This window comes from Miniopterus schreibersii, assembly GCF_964146895.1.
Source record: "Miniopterus schreibersii genome assembly, chromosome: 9".
Classification (NCBI taxonomy): domain Eukaryota; kingdom Metazoa; phylum Chordata; class Mammalia; order Chiroptera; family Miniopteridae; genus Miniopterus; species Miniopterus schreibersii.
In genome coordinates, this window is record NC_138118.1 from 43834918 (window position 1) to 43850868 (window position 15951).

The following is a 15951-nucleotide window of genomic DNA, read 5'->3' on the forward strand; positions in this document are numbered from 1 at the left end:
CCTAGTATGAACAGAGTTGCTGTGAACATTCTTGTACATATCTCCTGGTACATGTATACAAGTGTTCCTCTAGGAATAGAATTTCTGGGTCATAGTGTAGAAACATGTTTATATTACCAAGATAATTCCAAATCATTTTCCAAAGTGGATATTTAATTTATACTCCATTATCACTGACTGTTTTGTTACACTATATCCTTGTCAGCATTTGAAATTGTTCAACATCCTAATTTTTACCAGTCTGGTGCATGTAAAATGACCTTTTTTGGGGGGTAGTTATAATTTGTTCATAGGATTGCTGATGAGGCTGAGACTAGTTTCTAGCCATTTGTCCTTCCTCTTCTTGAAGTGCCTGTTCCGGTGAAGGGTAAGGGCATAGGCTTCAGAGGCTGGACCACAAGGACAGAAGTCCCAGCCTACAGATTAGTTTCACAAATATAACAGTAACTGAGTAGAGGCCCTCCTAGCCACCTATATCCCACCTTGCTCAGAGACCCTCCCTCAAAACTACCATCAGATGGTCTCTGGCTCATAAGACCAGCCCATGCAGTCTAGTTCCGCAGCAGAGATATTGGAGCTCAGGATCCAGACATGCTTCATGACCCACAATTGGGTAGAAAAAAACACACTGCCAGCACTGAGTTGCAGACTGCTCACACCAAAGATGCTACTTAGGACTCTCCACTGGACATCTCCACAATTACCGAAGTTCCTTCTGTTATTAGTTCATCCTGTGTTATTAGCACATGAGGAGGTCTCATTCATTGGACCAACAAGTGTGACCAGAAAGGGGACCGGGCCCTAAGGGGGTCTGCCCATGGCTAACCAGTAGTGTGTGGGTTCTTTACTTTGCATAGGAAAAATTTCACACCACAAGTCCAGGTGATTTTTAGAGGACGTTTATTAAACCTGAGGAGAGTAAAACAAGAAAGGGCTGGGAAAATGAACCTAGGTTGGTCTGCTTTACCTAAGACGTCAGAAAAAGGGGCCCTTGGAGACAGGTTCAGGGGGTTTGCCCAGGAGGAACCGCCTCTGCCCACCGCTGCTCTGGTTGCAAGCCTCCTTGGGTCCCTTAGAGTTTAGGAGATGCATGCCTGTGGGGGGGGAGGGGAGATGAAGGCAGACTCTGGAGATTATTCCACGGGGTCTTCCCTCCTAAAAGCATTTAAGGGTGGAGATCTTAGAGGAGGTCCCAGGGGAGGATCTCAGTAGAGTATTTACCAGCTTTCCAGGTGGGTCCTTTCCCGGTGGGGAGTCATTAGTCAGTGCAGCTACTCCTGAGGTCAGCCCAAGCATAGCTTATCTGGTTTACTGCTTTCCTCTGCCTGGAGCTGAACTACAACTGAGGCCTAGATGCTACCTTTAGGGAGGTGCCCATCTGCATCTGGCTCTAAATTGCTAGCCCTCTCAGTTTCCCCATTCCACTTACCAAGGAATTTTCCTAGCTTTTTACTTAACCTGCCTTACAAGTAGAGAGCAAAGGAACACACAACCAAGCCCAGCCCTCCGCCCGGCGCTGGGGGTTGGGCACCCGCCCACTGAAGCTCAGCACCCGTCCACCTCAAGCCTCCACCCCCAGGCCTCAATTAACGCCGCGCCTTCCCCTCAGCGGCCAGTCGCAGCGCCTGTGAGCCCAGCCGGGGGCAGCGGGCTCCTGGCCACGTGACTATGCCGGCGGAAGAGGTGGAGCCGAACTGCCAACGCTGCCCGGTCGCCTAGCAACAGCCCCACGCGGACTGATGGAGGCCAACAACAGCAGGGAGCTCCAGGCCAGGAAGTATTTGGAAAAACATCGGATTATGGAGTTGCTGAACTATCTCACCAGCAACCTGCTCTTTTTCCAGCCACGTAAGGTCTTGCCTGCCCCTCGGCTTTCTGTCCCCCACAGGCAGCGGTTCCCAGAAATTCCGGCTGTAGCCAGCCGGTCCTCCAGGTAACCCGCCGCCGCCGCGCGCGCACACTCTCCTGCCTCTCCTCCCTTTGAGCCGTTGTGCTGCCGTTTAATGCTGTGGCCTTCAAGTAAATAAATACTCAGCGGCCTTTTGTGCCTAGCGCTGGCCAGGTTGCGGCGGAACTCAGGCCGGTGGGGCCGTAGGAGGGGAGAGAGTCGGCCCGCAGCCTGCGGCCTGGCTCCACCTCCTAGAACCATGTGACCGAGCAAAGGCCTGAACCTCAGGCTCCTCTTTTGGAAAATGGCGGCAACAGTGCCGATCTCGTGGAAACGTGGGGAAGAGTAAATAAATGAATCACCCCTATGCCTCTCAAGGAACAGAGGTTTCCAATGTTTCCCCGACCTCAAAGAGTTTTTAATCTGGTAAGAGAATTAAACAATTGATAGGGTAAGACGGAACGGTGTTCTGGAGGAGAACGCTTTTCCTGATATTTTTTACACCTCTGACCCCCTTACAAAGTTTGAAACATTGCTAAATTTTTATGCTGTGATTTCAAAGTTATGTTAAGGTGAAAGTTATATTATGTTGATGGCCTTCTTAGCAGGATACAAAATTGTAATTTGCCGGCCTCCCTCCGCAGAAAGTGTCCAAAATGCCAAAATTACCCATGTCGCCCTTTCAACAAATGGAAATTCCGAACATTAGGACTTAGCAGAAAACCACCCAACCAGTATGATCGTGTTTAGGGTGATAGAGCCTTCTCTATTTGCTTTAAGTCAATAGAAACTCTGCAACAAATAAAAATAAATAGAAAGTGAAAAAAAGTACAAAGGAATGCACCATTTTTAAATTTTTGTTTATTTTTTATTTATTTTTTTAAATATATCTTTATTGCTTTCAGAGAGAGGAAAGGAGAGAGAGAGAGAGAGAGAGAGAGAAACATCAATGATGAGAGAGTCATTGATCTGCACACCCCCGACTGGGGATCTAGCCCGCAACCTGGGCATGTGCCCTGCCTGGGAATTGAACCCCAATCGCCTGGATCCTAGGTCCACGCTCAACCGCTGAGCCACGCCCAGCTGGGCTTAAATTTTTGTTTATTGATTTGAGAGAGGAAGGGAAAACAAGAGCGAGAGAAATACCCATTTGTTTCTACAAATGCACTTTTAAAAAAAATCCTCACCCAAGGATATGTTCTTATTGATTTTTAGAGAGGGATGAAGGGAGAAAGAGAAACATCAATGTGAAAGAGAAACATCCATGTGAGAGAGAATATTCATCGATCATTCCTGTATGAGTCCTGGCGGGGAAACCTAGGTATGTGTCCTGACGGGAATCAAACCAGCAACCTTTTGGTGCACCAGCCCTGGACGACACAACACCAACCGAGCCACACCAGCCGGATCCACAACCTTTAGCTATACGGGCTGGGAGGATGCTCCAACCACTGATCCACCAAACCAGGGTTCTTCCTTAATCTTTAATTGTTCCTTTTTTAAAAGCAGCATGTATTCTTGATTAGTGCTTCTCTTAGCTTTTGAGCATTTGAATTAACAGTTTTTTTGACATTTGATTTTGTCCTGTTATGTCCTATTTCTGTTTCCCTTGGGTTCTGTTTTCTGTTTATTTATTATAGTTTCTATATTTCATGTTGGAGACTTTCTTCAAATGTCATATGATCCTTTTCTATTCATATATATTAAAATGTGAGGCACCAAAAAGATGTTTGGAAGTTCTCTGTATATAGGCATGACAGTATACTAAAGGCTTTACTGTAAGTTACATTCATGCAATGTTAAAAATAAATTTGAGCCCGGCCGGGCGTGGCTCAGTGGTTGAGCGTCCACCTGGGATCCAGACAATTGGGGTTCAGTTTCCGGTCAGGGCACATGCCCAGGTTGCGGGCTCTATCAATGACTCTCTCATCATTGATGCTTCTATCTCTCTCTCTCCCTCTCCTTTTCTTTCTCTGAAATCAATGAAGATATGTTTTTTAAAAAAATAAAAAATAAATAAATAAATTTGAGCCCTGGCCAGGTGGCTAAGTTGGTTGGGGCTTCATCCTGTGGTGTTGCAGGTTCGATTCCTGGCCAGGGCACATATCTAGGTTTAGGGTTCAATTTCTAGTCGGGCACATTTGTGAAGTGACCAAAAGATGTTTCTCTCACATCAATTTTTTTTTCTCTCTCCTTCCTCTCTTTCTAAAAATCATTAAAAATATACCCTTGGGTAAGGATTAAAAAAAATGAATGCACTTTATTTGAAAAGCACTGGGGAGTACCGGCCAGGTAGCTCAGTTGGTTAGAGCATTGTCCCCATATACCAAAGTTGCTGACTCCATCCTGGTTAAGGCACATACAAGAAGCAACCAAAGAATGCATAAATAAGTGAACAACAAATCAGTGTTTCTCTCTCCCTGCCTCCTTCCCTCTCTCTGTCTCTAAAATCAGTATATTTAAAAAATGTTTTAAAAGCACTGGGAAAAGTTTCTATCAAACTAGTTATTCTGAAAAGATCACTAGTAAGGTCTCAATGAAATAACTGAACTGTTATTTTTGATGGCCTGATTTTAAAGCATTTGGTTTTTCAAAATAAATGTGTCATCACATTCATATTAACAACTTCTAATAATATTCATTAACATACAAATTTTAATTTTAATCTTCCCCATTTAACAAGTGATATTCATTACATAAAATATTTGTCAACATATATTTTTAACTCCATTTTTATTTTTATCAAAGTTATGTATGAGGTTTAAAAGTAAAAGAGCATGCCCTGGCTGGTTTTCTCAGTGGTTAGAGCATCAGCCTGTGGACTGAAGGGCCCTAGGTTTGATTCCGGCCAAGGGCACTGCACGTACCTCGGTTGTAGACTCAATCCCCAGCCTTAGTTGGGGTGAGTGTGGGAGGCAACCAATCAATATGTGCCTTTCTCCTTTCTACTCTCTCTGAAAAGCAGTGGAAAAAATATCCTCAAGTGAATATTAAAAAGAAAATCAAAAAGCATTATAAGGCTTATAATGAATAACAGCATTCGCTTCCCTATCCCAAATTCCTACTCTACAGAAAAGAAAAAAGAAAAAAGATTTTCAACTCTTTATTTCCTTTGCTATTTAACTTGATATTTTCAATCACAGACTTATACTGCTACTTCTTTATGTTCCCACCTCAAGGTTTATATTTAGCTTTATACTGTAGAAGGTGAAAATTTAGCTTTTACTCAAACACATGCAGAAACACACTCACACCTGTTCCCACTCACCCCCATTTTCCCAGTAAAGTTAGAACACAATTTTTTTTTTAATATATCTTTATTGATTTCAGAGAGAGGAAAGGAGAGGGAGAGAGAGAGAGATAGAAACATCAATGATGAGAGAGTCATTGATTGAGCCCGCAACCCGGGCATGTGCCCTGACCAGGAATCGAACCCTGATCGCCTGGTTCCTAGGTCGACGCTCAACCGCTGAGCCACGCCCTGCCGAGCTGGAACACAATTTTGGTATAACCAGTATTCACAATTTACGTTATTATTATTAGGCAAATATACACAGCTAATCCATGTAGTATGTTATGATTATATTCCCTTGGTTGTTTTCCCTGAAATTAATAGTAATACATTTTAAATATTTGCTTAAATTTTCTGTATAATGATCACTAATTCATATATATCCTCTTTTTATCACAAGTGTGGGTCTCCTCTCATTACATTTACATTCATCAGGTATTCACCAACCCCCACCCCATATTCCTAGCTCTCTGTCTTCCTGCTCCAGTCTGGACTGATCGCTAAATTGCCCTGCTATACAGTTATTCAGGGATTTTCCTCACTCTCATCCTAAAAATCCTCTTCTCTCTCCTGTGCTTAGTCTGTTTTATGGTACTTTGATCTCCCTTTCTTGCTTTTCCCCCTTCCTCCAATGGAACATATCCTCTAGTGGCTTCCTGAGTGTGCTTTGAGTGGTAAATACTTTGAGAACTCACATGTACAAAAATGTCTTATCCTACACTCAAACATGATGATAACTAAGGTGGATACAATTCTCAGTTGGAAAATGTCATCCTCAGCATTTTGACGGCATTGTTCCATTGTCTTCTAACTTCCAGGGTTGTTCTGGTGAAGTCTATATTATATCATCAGATTCTTGATCTATGTATATGACGTTTTTTCTTTCTAGAAGTTTTTAGGATTGTTTTATCTTACCCCTGCTATTCTAAATGTTTACATGCCTTGAAGTGGGTCTGTTTTTGTTTTCTAATTCATTGTGCTGGGTACTTTGTGGTCTTTTTAAATTTGTAGACTTTCTGTTCTCTGCTCCCTTCCTGGCCTTTTCCTCTCAAGCTCTTTATTATGTTAACCAATTTAGTATCTTGAAAATTCTTTTTTTCCTTCAATACAAAAAGTTTTGAACCTATCTGACAAAAAACAATTCTCCTGTAGAAGGCATGGGGGTAGGGTAGGGATGGAGAGAATTTCTTAGCATTCTCTTAGCAGCAGGAACAAGGAAAGAAGGTCTGGGAATAGTTACACATTAATAAGGTAATCCCAATCACATAAATTATTTAAATAATTATCAATGTAAAAAAACTGAGATGCTGTGAAGTCCTTGAAATAGCTCTACAAACTCCAGAATAGGGGAGGAAAAACCACAAATGAAGGAAACTTAGCTAAGATAAGGAGGGGGAAAGTTAAGGAAGAATTTGGCTGGCATCCAGGATACATATACAGTGCTTCTCAAAGTTTCCTGCCCAAGTCCTCCAAATAGCAGAGGAAAGGGGACTTGTACCTTTAGTGTCTGAGACCTTAGCCAGATGCTGCATAGCAAGTTTCTTTGAAATCACTTCTTTTACCCTAAAAGTGTGTTTTGTTCTTCAACAGATTTTTTTAATTAAAAAAAAATTTTTTGTTTACTGATTTGAGAGAGAGAGAGAGGAAGAGAGAAAAACATCATTTTGTCATTCTGCTTATTTATGCATTCATTGGTTGATTCTTATATGTGCCCTGACCCAGGATCAAAAAGGCAACCTTGGTGTATTGGGGCAATGCTCTAACCAACTGAGCTACCGGCCAGGGCTATATTTCTTTCTTTCTTTTTTATATATTTTTATTGATTTTTAGAGAGAGAGGAAGGGAGAGGGAGAGGGAGATGGAAACATCGATGAGAGAGAAACATCAACATTGATCAGCTGCCTCCTGCACACCCCCTACTGGGGATCGAGCCCGAAACCTGGGCATGTGCCCTGACCAGGAATCGAACCAGTGAGCTCTTAGTACCTGGGTGGACACTCAACCACTGACCAACACCGGCCGGGCAGGCTATATTTATTTCTTAATATAAATGTTTCATAATACCAGAGTATGATTAATGCTCAGGAAGAAACATTATCTCTATCTTGAATCTTTGGGAAGCCCCTCGAATTATGACATGTATCGCAGTTTGAAAACCTTGGACTGTAAGGGAGTTACAGAAAATAAGACTAGGCAGCTTGATTGGATTATTACTGTTGGGAGAATAGGTCCACAATCCCACATCTCGATTCCAAAATTCTGAAAACCAACAGATTTTCATAACTCCTTTAACAGCAAAACCTGACATAACCTGAAATCACTTTGCAGGAAAATATAGCCCCTAGCCACTTCCCAGTGACAATTCTGTGCCGTAAAAGGAGGAAGTATAAATTTTTAGGGAATGACTTGCAATTGTAATAACCCAAATGAGAAATAATGCTGTGGGAGTGGTAAGGATAAGATGAAGCTGAGAGGTATTGAGGAGAAAGACTCACTAGAGACCACCATGATTGACTACATTTGGAGGTTGCAGATGCTTCCCATGTTTGAGTTAGTAGAGTGTGGTAAAGTCTTCAAGCTTTAGATGCACATTACCTGGATCCCTGCTAGCTGTGTGGCCTTGGGCAAGTAACTGTTGTGAGGAACAAATGAAGTAACCTATAGGAAATGCTTAGCACAGTACCAAGCACACAGTAAGGGCTCAACAAATACTAGCTATTATTATTAAGATGTTGAACTTGAGGCCCGGGCCAGGTGGCTCAGTTGGTTGGAGCATCATCCAGTACACCAAAAGGTTTCAGGTTCGATTCCTGGTCAGAGCACACACTTAGGTTTCGGTTTCGGTCCCCAGTCAGGGTGAGTATGGGAGGCAACCAATCAGTGTTTCTCTCTCTCTCTTAAAAAAAAAAAAAAAAAAGGAAAAAATGTTGAACTTAAGGTTTATCTCTCTTGAGGAACTGATTGTCATTATCAGCTGACATTTATGTAACTTAGGTGCTTAGTACATTTGGATCTTCCCTTCATGTTTTAAAAAGTTTATATTTTTATTATATATATTTCTGTTGTAAGCATTTTCAAGACGTTTTTAGAAGCAGGCAGAGTATAAATTATAGACTCCAAACATAAACATAGCATCTCATGTAGTCTAAAGGATACACAGCAATAAGCCTTCATCAGAGTAGCACACCAAGTACACCACTCACAAAAATTAACTCAAAATGGACTGACTCAAAGCCTAATACCATAAAACTCCTAGAAGAAAACATAGAGAAGAAGCTCCCTGACTTGGACTTAGCAATGTTTTTTGGATATCACACCAAAAGCACAAACAACAAAAGCAAAAATCACCAACTGGAACTACGTCAAACTGAAAAGCACTGCAAAAGAAACAACAAAATTAAAAGGTAACCTATAGAATATAGGAGAAAATACTTGCAAGCCATATGTCAGATAAGGGGTTAATATCCAAAACATATAAAGAACTCATACAACTCAATAATAATAACAATCCAACTAAAAAATGGACAGAAAAACTAGACATTTTTTCAAAGATGATATCCAAAATGGCCAACAGGTACATGAAAAGATGCTTAACATCACTATCAGGGAAATGCAAATCAAAACTACAATGAGATATCACCTTACACCTGTTAGAATGGCTGTTATCAAGAAGGCAAAGGTAAGTGTTCGTGAGAATGTGGAGAAAAGGGAACTGCTGGTAGGAATCTAAATTTGTTCAGCCACTATGGAAAATATGGGGGTTCCTCAAAAAATTTAAAACAGAACTACCATATCCTCCAGCAATTCTACTTCTAGGTATGTATCCAAAGGAAATAAAAACAGGATATTGAAGAGATACATGCACTCCCATGTTTATTGCAGCATAGCCAAGTTATGGAAAAAACTAAATGTCTGTCAGTGGAGGAATAAAGAAAATGTGATATATATCTATGATTAAATATTTATTATTCAGCCATGAGAAAGAAGAAATCCTGCCACTTGCAACAACGTGGATGAACCTTGAGGTCATTATGCTAAGTAAGATAAGTCAGAGAAAGACAAATACTATAAGATATCACTTAGAATGGTAGAGGGTCATTATGCTAAGTAAGATAAGTCAGAGAAAGACAAATACTATAAGATATCACTTAGAATGGTAGAGGGTGGGAGAATAGGAGAGATGTTTAAGGATACAAACTTGCAACTAGTAGATAAGTCCTGGAGATCCAATGCACAGTGTAGAAATTATAGACAATTCTATATTATAAACAAAAAATAAGAGACTATATCCTTATTATTCCCACCACAAAAAAGAAATAATCAATTTGAAGTGATACAGGTGTTAGCTAATGCTATAATGACAATCATATTGCAATATATAAATGTAACAAATCAACATAGTATATGCCAATTATATCTCAATTAAAATACAGAGGCATTTTCTTTTAGAGATATACACTCAAATAGTTACTAATGAAATATGATTGCTGTGATTTACTTCAAAATAATATAGGAAGAGGGGAACTGGATGAGATTATATTGAAATAAGACTGGCCACAAATTGTAACAATTGAAGTTGTTGATGGATTCATTATACTTTTCTGTTTTTACATGTGTATAAAATTTTCAATGATGACGTAAGTTTAAAAAAAATTATATATAACTACATGTATGTGTGCATATATATACATATATGCTTATATATATGTACATATATATATGGTGTGGCATCTGTCATCTAAGCTGGTCCACCTTAACTTCTTTTAGCTTCTTTTCATAACTGACCTGCATTATTTCTGTAAAGTAGATCTTGATTTTTCATTTTTCACATTTCTTGAGAGAGCCTGTTTATCCAAAATACTGCTTTTGTCAGAAATGAACATTTATGCTTCCTAATTGGAAGACTATATTAATCTAAGAATATTTTTATTTTATCCCTTCTTTCAGCGGCTACCTTCTTTCCTGCATCATGCTGTTTTTTAAAAAAATATGTTTTATTGATTTCAGAGAGAGAAAGTTAAAGGGACAAAGAGGGAGAGAGATACATCAATGAGCCATTGATCGGCTGCCTCCTGCACGCCCCCTACTGGGGATCGAGCCGGCAACCTGGGCATGTGCTGTGACCTGGAATCGAACCTCTCTCTACCTCCTGAGTCATGGGTCGATGCTCACCTCCCGAGCCACACAGGCCAGTGCATCATGCTCTTTCAATTTTCTTGATTTTCAGCTCTGTCTGCATATTAGAATCATCTCAAGTGCTTTTTCAAAAAAAATGCCCAGGCCTAGTCTCTGGACTTTTTTATTCAATCATCTGTGGTAGAACACAGATTACTCATATGTAATTAATATTAAGTTTTCAATATCTTGCCTTTCTCACAAGCCAGGTCTGTATCCCCAGTGCCTTGAACCATAGGTATTTAATAATTGTTAAATGATTTATCCACTTGTGACATATTTTATTTTCATATTAGAAAGAATTGGAACTATTTTTTTACAGATAAACCAAGAGAGTACTTAATATCTCTATTGGAACGACTAAGAATTGCCAAAATAACAGGTGTGGCTTTTCCTTTCTTTATGGATCACACTAACATTGTGGCTATGTTTGAGATGATGGACTCCTCAAATAAAGGCACCATATCATTTGTGCAGTACAAACAAGGTCAGTGTCTAATACAAATTCACACAGTCATTCCATAACTTTCTCTAGCTGAAAATAATTCACTTTGTAGACTTTCCTTCTCATTTTGACTTTTACAGCCCTAGATACCCTGGGTCTATGTACTGCAGATGAAGTTTTAAAAGATGATGGACATGGAATAACTTTGGATAAATTCAAGCATGAAGTGTAAGTTCATTTTCTCTAATGAGTAATATTTAAAGAATGTGGCATGATTTTGAAGTATAATAAATACCTTTTAAAACAGGTTTCTACCTTTTTAAGATTTCTTAAATTGATTTTTAGAGAAAGAGGGAGAGGGAGAGAGAGAAACATCAATGTGAGAGCAAACCATTGGTCTGCTGCTTCCTATGTGCCCCCTCGGGGATTGAGCCTGCAACCTGGGCATGTGTCCTGACCGGGAACTGAACCAGCAACCTTTCAGTGCATGGGACGATGCCCAACCAACTGAGCCATACCAGCCAGGGCCAGGTTCCTACCTTTTGATAGAAATGTTCAGCTGACTAGCAAGTGAGGACAGGGAGGGCTGACAGAAAAGTCCCTAAGCCTGGAAGAGGGGAGAGAAAACACTAGAGTTAGGAAGTTCCAGGGGCATCTTCATTCTTTTCTCAATAGGAAGCCCCAGCAATTCTCAAAAAATGAGGTAGAAAAGCCCCAATTTGCTAGGAGAACTAACAGAAAAGCTGTGAGTTCAATATATTATTTGGAAAAATCTCTGTATAAAATGTAGGGTAATAGAATTTCTCTCAAAATATTTCCTCAAAATTATCACAAAGTAAATAATATTTATCAGTAGTATAGGTGCCATGCCAGACTGACAATTTTAGATTTGAAGTATTACAGCATAAAAAGTTCTAACTAAATGCTAAGTCAGAAAAAAGCTCATTGGAATAAAATGTAGGAGTTGTAGAAACACTAGTCTAACTCAGTTTGTTTAAGTTTTACTCACTGAGGATTTATTCATCAAGAAATCATTAACATAGGCCAAGGCCAAGGAAAAGTTAGAAAGCTTAAGATTCTCATTTCATCAGTTACATAAATATTAAACAAACATTGTTTAATTATATTCCTCACCCTGGGGAAGATTGAAACACAGTGCTCTGGCCTGAAATATTGCCCAGTCATATGGAATAGAACTAGGAAGTATTTTAAATGGAAGGACATTATGGTAAATGAGAGGAATCCTATTTTAGTCATCTCTTAATGTGTTTTCTTATAGGAAATACAGTGAATTTCCAAACTAGATACAGGAACTTCAATTATAAATATGTGTTCTAAAGTGATTTTTAAAAATTTATTTGCTGTGTTTGATTATCCACAACAGTCTCCCTTAGTTAACATAGGAAATTTAAAGTTGGTTGTAATTTATTATCTATGCACTTGGATTTTATTCAATAGACATATTCAGCATTTATATTTGTAAATGGAATTACTCTGAGTTTTCATGGCTTCTGAATTTTCTGTTTTTGTTTTCCTAGGAACAAAAGGTCTCAGGAAATATGGTCATCATATTAATAACACTGTAAGTCAAAGATAATAAATGATTCTATGAAGTTTTCAGTTATCCAGTTTCATTAATTCGGAACTTCATCATTTAACTTAATCCAATTGGCTTCCTCTTTGTTCAAAAAAAGAAAAAAAAGCCCAAAACAAAAAAGATGCATTATTTCCCAGTGTTAGGCCAGTTTGTCCTCAAATTAAGTAGAATCTCAACATCTTGTTGAGCCAGTTTGTAAATTCCAACTTCATTTAATGCTGCTGTGGCAGGAGGTTGCCCAGAAGTTGACTGCAGGACATCTTTCAGAAGTAGGGCAGAACCAATGTTCAAATTCAAAATAATACAGGCTTCTTTTACACTGTTTAAAAAAAGCAGGAGGGAAATGAGATCTCCATTATCTTTATCATCCACATTATTCTGTAACAATTTCATTTTGAGAAACTAAAGAGCTTCCCTGCACTGCTACCCCATGTACCCTCAATAAAAACTATGTATGGATTTATTATTTGGTTCTTTTAACATATTAGGACTATGTATGTATGCAGACGTTATATTTCATCAGATTACTACAAGGTAATAGCATCACTGTTTTCAGTATGTACCCATTACTTCCCAAAATATAATACTTGATATTAACATTCTATTAAGTGTAGCTAAGACTTTAGGTAGATTAGGATATGAGAAAAGAGAATATTAAGGGATGAAGTGAAAGCAGTAGAATGAAGTGAAAGCAGAAGAAAGGCAGAATACTAATACAAAACAACAACAAAAACAGAAAACGAGCTTACTGAAACAAGCAAAAGTTATTTCATTTTATAAATTTAAAAAGAATATTTTATAATCTCAGAAACACTCTATAAACAATTTAAATTTTACATCAATAATTTCTAAAAATACTTCTGAATTCTTATACACATTTACAGTTATACTTAGATCCAAAATTAATATCAAATGTTTAAGAACAAAAATTTTTTTTCAAGCCTGGCTTGTTATTAGATACTAAACATATTTTTAATTTCTTATATTGACTATGGCAGAACTGCACTTGCTTTCATTTTCTATTTACCCAGTAATAAGCAAATCAGAGCGTTAAACCAAATGCTAGAAAACAAAGCCCAACATATAATTTATATCCAGTTCTGGTGAACTTTTTGGGGTCACTAGTCAAATCTTATAAAGGGTGGGATAAAAGTAGGTTTACAGTTGTATGTGAAACATATAGTTTATTATTATTATTATTTATAAATTATTGTATTATTTTCCATACGAACAACTACAACCTACTTTTGCCCCACCCTGTATTATTCTGATACTCAATGAATATTTAAAATTTTTAATTGATGTTATATACATTTAACATCACCGGAACCCTAAAGTTGTTAAAAAAGGAATTAATCTCCTCTAACGATTTGATACATCAAAATCAATTATTAAATACTGAGCTTACTGTTTAAAGTAATTTTCTGGTCTCTTGCAATAGTGGGAGAACAAAGGGAAAAGATTCCGAGTCATATCAAACTGCAGCTGAGCTGCTCCTCCTTCATTGAAGTGATTAGCAAGAATGATCTGAAACAAAGAATAATTCATATAACAGTTGCCTTTATCATCACAGCCCCAAAATACAGTCTACTCTTTACTTACTTCTTGGTAGATGTATATGTCCAGCTTTTCTACAAGCATTTGCCAGAAAATCTTAAATAAAGAGAAGCAAAGCTGCTGTTCCAATTGAAGTAAACGGTCTCGTAACGTAAGGAGTAAGGGGCAAGCCGAGCTGGACAGGGACATTACTGCCTGCTCAGACTGAGATGGCAAGGACAACCACCTGGAAAAAACAAAAACAGCACTGCCTGTAGCACATTAAATTTTACCATAAAAGTTTTCATCACTTTGTATTTTTAAAGCTTTAACAAATTATAAATTGGAGGAAGAGCACTGTCCTGAGACATTTTGGATAAGAAAAAATGTACATCCCAACATTAAAAACTCTCTCAGAAAATAAATATGCCTTTATTTATACTTTAGCTCTCAATTAAATACTCTATTTAATGAAGATGACAGATTACAATTTTAAATCCCCAAATAGGACTTACTGAAATAATTATAAGACAGTTAAAATGTGAAACATAAATTTAAGATATAAGACAGTTAAAATGTGAAACATAAATTTAAGATAACAGGTAATTTTATGCTCTAATTTTCAGCAAAACAGGGACTAATAACAATTCCAAACTGATTGGGACTCTGCTAGGACAAAAAGGCATTGCCTGCTGTCAAGGAGCTCAGTCTGGTGGAGGTAGCACGTGTGCACAGGGAGTTATGGCAGGAGAATAAACTGGACAATTACAAGCATGCACAGAGGACTGCAGGAACACTTTACTTAGTAAAATGGGTGACAGGCTAGGCCATTCAACCCATATCAGCTCTCTGTATTTGAAGACACATCTGAAGGTTAAATTATGGTCAGTTTATTCTGATTAAGAATGAATATATTTTACATAGGAACAGTTAACTGAGTTTGGTGTGCAAAAGGCCTAACTCTGTGCTATTTAGATACTTTGAAAATCAGACTGTATATATCACCTTTTAACTTTTACCAAACTGGAGTTGAGAGTTGACTTATAAGAAAATACAGAGGACTTACCTTTCTTTTCTATACAATTTTGCAGCATCTTTAACTTCTCTAAAAACATGGTCTACTTGACGGGTCAACATGTCATGCTTTAAACGCTCTAACAGGTTAATCATGTCATCAAAGACAGAGCTCTCCATAGAGGCTAGCTGTCCCAGCTGCAGTTTACTGAGAGTGTTATTCTCTGCAAAGACCTCCAATGCTGCCTGTTGAAGTTGTAGAAAGAACTGAAAGAAAAAATATATTAACATGTTTATTAAGATACTTTTTGTTAGCCCAGCCGGTGTAGCTCAGTGGTTGAGCATCAATCCATGACCCAGGAAATCACGGTTCAACTCCTGGTCAGGGCACATGTCCAGGTTTGCACGCTCAATCCCCAATAGGGGGTGTGCAGGAGGCAGCCGATGAATGACTCTCACATCATTGATGTTTTTCTCTCTCTCTCCCTCTCCCTTCCTCTCTCTGAAATCAATAAAAACATATATTTTTTTAAAAGATACTTTTTTTGAGCCCAGCTGGCATGGCTCAGTGGTTGAGCATCGACCTATGATCCAGGAGATCTTGGTTCAGTTCTTGGTTAGGGCACATGCCTGGGTTGGGGCTCAATCCCTAGTAGGGGGCCTGCAGGAGGCAGCCAATAACTCATCATTGATGTTTCTATCTCTCTCTCCCCTCTCCCTTCCTCTCTCTGAAATCAATAAAGATATATTTTTTTAAAAGATACTTTAACAGTTCATATATAATTCAGTTGTTTAAAGTATATAGTTCAGTGGCTTTTATTATATTCAGAGTTGCGTATCTCTTACCACAACCAATTTTAGAACATTTTCATTACTCCGAAAAGAAACCCCACTCTCTTAGACATCATCCTCCATCCCTTCCACACTCTTCCTCTCTATGGGTTTGCCTATTCTGGACATTGCATATAAATGGAATCATACAATATGTGGTTCTTTGTGACTAG

General features: G+C 38.5%; 2 protein-coding genes across 4 annotated transcripts in view; one reads left to right on the forward strand and one right to left on the reverse strand.

Annotated features, from left to right (window-relative positions):
- The first annotated feature begins 1614 nt into the window (after window positions 1-1614).
- EFCAB10 (EF-hand calcium binding domain 10) lies at window positions 1615-12416 on the forward strand. Its single transcript, XM_081146638.1, has 4 exons — window positions 1615-1848; window positions 10678-10842; window positions 10941-11028; window positions 12339-12416. The coding sequence occupies exons 1-4, from the start codon at window positions 1740-1742 to the stop codon at window positions 12373-12375; spliced, it is 399 nt and encodes a 132-aa protein (XP_081002764.1). The 5' UTR covers window positions 1615-1739; the 3' UTR covers window positions 12376-12416.
- The window catches only part of RINT1 (RAD50 interactor 1), a 30480-nt gene continuing 26325 nt past the window's right edge, over window positions 11797-15951 (reverse strand). For 2 of the 3 annotated variants that reach the window (XM_081146636.1, XM_081146637.1), the window contains 4 exons: window positions 15000-15214; window positions 14000-14180; window positions 13806-13924; window positions 11798-12716 (listed from right to left, as the gene is read on the reverse strand). In XM_081146636.1, the coding sequence (XP_081002762.1) occupies window positions 12524-12716; window positions 13806-13924; window positions 14000-14180; window positions 15000-15214 (708 nt within the window). In that variant the 3' untranslated portion in view covers window positions 11798-12523. Of the gene's footprint in view, window positions 12717-13805; window positions 13925-13999; window positions 14181-14999; window positions 15215-15951 lie in introns of all 3 variants that reach the window. The other variant, XM_081146635.1, reaches the window with a different exon arrangement.